Below are 2288 nucleotides of genomic sequence, written 5' to 3'. Positions count from 1 at the left end.
ACCAAACAAATTAGGTTCACATAACCATAACATTATTCATGGTTTCCATGACATTCAACACAGCCACAGGAACTTTGCATTATGACATATTCTTGGGAAGATCAGTATCTACAGAAAACAGACCTTATGACGACAGGCTGAGAGCTATGGGACTCTTCAGCCTGGAAAAGCGCAGGCTCAGGGGTGATCTGATGGCCTCATATAAGTTTATATGGGATGTTCTCCAGGATCTGGGGGAACGTTTGTTCACCAGAGTGCCCCAAGGGATGACAAGGTCAAACAGTTACAAATCCCTGCAAGACGTTTTCAGGCTGGACATAAGGAAGGACTTCTTTACTGTCTGAGACCCCAAGGTCTGAACTAGCCTGCCGCCGGAGGCCGTTCAAGCACCTATTTTGAACACCTTCAAGAGAAACCTGGATGTTTTGCTTGCTAGGATCCTGTGACCCCAGCTGACTTCCTGCCACCACAGATATAGGAGACCACAATGAGCTGAATGCAGACCCTTTTGAACATGGTGACAGAATAGAGGAGTGGATTGCAGATGGCTATGTATCGATCATATGCCATTGATCTCAGGATGAAGGCTTCTGTGGTGACAAAGAGAGCAAAAAAGAACAACTGAGTACCACATCCATTGTAGGAAATGGTTTTGCTGCCTTGTAGGAAGGTGACCATGGCTTTGGGGGCAATGGCTGAGGAATAGCAGAGGTCTAGGAGCAACAGGTTCATGAGGAAGAAATACATGGGGGTGTGAAGATGAGGGTCGATTCGAATGATGAGAATCATGATAGTGTTCCTTAGCACGATGGCCGTGTAAAACACAAGGAACACCACAAAGGGCAGCACCTGAGTCGCAGGACCACTCCCAAACCCCAGCAGGATGAATTCTGTTACCATGGTGTGGTTCTCCTTCCCCGTAGTCTCCATAGCTCATCTCTGCTGCGGGGGGTAAATAGTGTAAGGATGAAGGAGATAGCAAAGTGGCTAGATGGATTGCAGAATGCTTAAATGCCCTTTGGGTTTATTGTGACAGAGCCCTTCAAAAGTTACTTAAACCTTGACTTAATAAATCTACAGCAAGTTTCTTGAAATTCGGAGTTTTCTACAATGAAGCTATTACTACCTATAGTTTCTCCTTGCAATAAGAATTGGAAAAAGTGCCCTTGGAGAATATTAGCAAAATCTTCTAGTGCCTCTTGTCATTCACTGGCCTACTTTTGGGATGAAGTGTTATTTCACATTGCTATGTTTGGTGGAAAGTGGCTGCCAGTCGGTACATGCATATTAAACTGGGAGGCTGCAGCAGGGGGATGCAATGTGACTATTATGCTCCAAACCCAACAGCTTTTCATTGAACTAGAGCATATCTCTTCCTATAGATGCCAGGATGAACAAACACTCAACCAATACTTAAAAGGATGAGTCCACAGTTTACCACATGGTGTCTTACCAATCATGGCACATGTACCATAGCTGAAGAGCAGTCATACCTGTATCCTTGAATTATGTCCATGAAATATCAGCTCATTAGGAATGAAATCAGTGGAAGTTAGAATGAAGGCGATTGTGAAAATCACCCTGGGGTGCCTGTTTGTACCTTGAGGCACTTCATTGCTGTGAAGAAAGCCCCAAACTCCTTTGGTGTTTCTGAAAATGCCAACCTCATGTAAGCAGAAGGGAAAGGACTGGGTACTTGATAAAGACTGGCCCATGCAATTCATCTTCCCACCTTCCTTTCTTAAATTTACCAAGGCTTGCACAATAAGATGAGACATTTTGTTTTTTGGAATCTCAGCAATTGTTTTAAGAGAATATTGAATTTACAATGAAATAAATATTTTCACATATGTTGTCAGCTGTCTAAAACTATGGAATTAGTTACATGCATAAATAAATGCATAAAACCGAAAGAGAGAAAAAAAAAAGCAAACTTTGTTAAGAACATGGTACTTAGGAGAACCACTAGTTTTCTTTTCAATATTAGAAAGTGTTTGGCTGAGAAAATTTAGCTTTTCATTAAAAAGTAAGAATTTTCATTTTGAAAAATAGGACTAGCTGCATTGCCAAAATATGAAAATACAAAAAGTAGCCAGGTTGAGTCAGCATATGCCTACCACCCAATAGTCTTTTTGTATGCAATGAAGAAGTTGAATGAAGAATCTTCTACATTTTGTCAGCTTTTCCTCATCTACAACACTATCATAATGCACAGAAAAGCTTCCCAGTGCCTTCACTATCCTAGCCAATAGGTACCTGAAAGAAAGACTTACCTCAGCTTCTTTTAA

At 41.6% G+C, this 2288-nt stretch overlaps 1 protein-coding gene across 1 annotated transcript; it reads right to left on the bottom strand.

Annotated features, from left to right (window-relative positions):
• Positions 1–432: 432 nt before the first annotated feature.
• Positions 433–930, bottom strand: LOC102374096 (olfactory receptor 5I1-like). Its single transcript, XM_006034115.1, has one exon. It carries the CDS (start codon positions 928–930, stop codon positions 433–435), a length of 498 nt encoding a protein of 165 aa, XP_006034177.1.
• Between the last annotated feature and the right edge of the window lie 1358 nt (positions 931–2288).

Source organism: Alligator sinensis, unplaced genomic scaffold (genome assembly GCF_000455745.1).
Source record: "Alligator sinensis unplaced genomic scaffold, ASM45574v1 scaffold79_1, whole genome shotgun sequence".
Taxonomy (NCBI): domain Eukaryota; kingdom Metazoa; phylum Chordata; order Crocodylia; family Alligatoridae; genus Alligator; species Alligator sinensis.
This window is presented reverse-complemented; position numbering and strand designations above follow the sequence as displayed.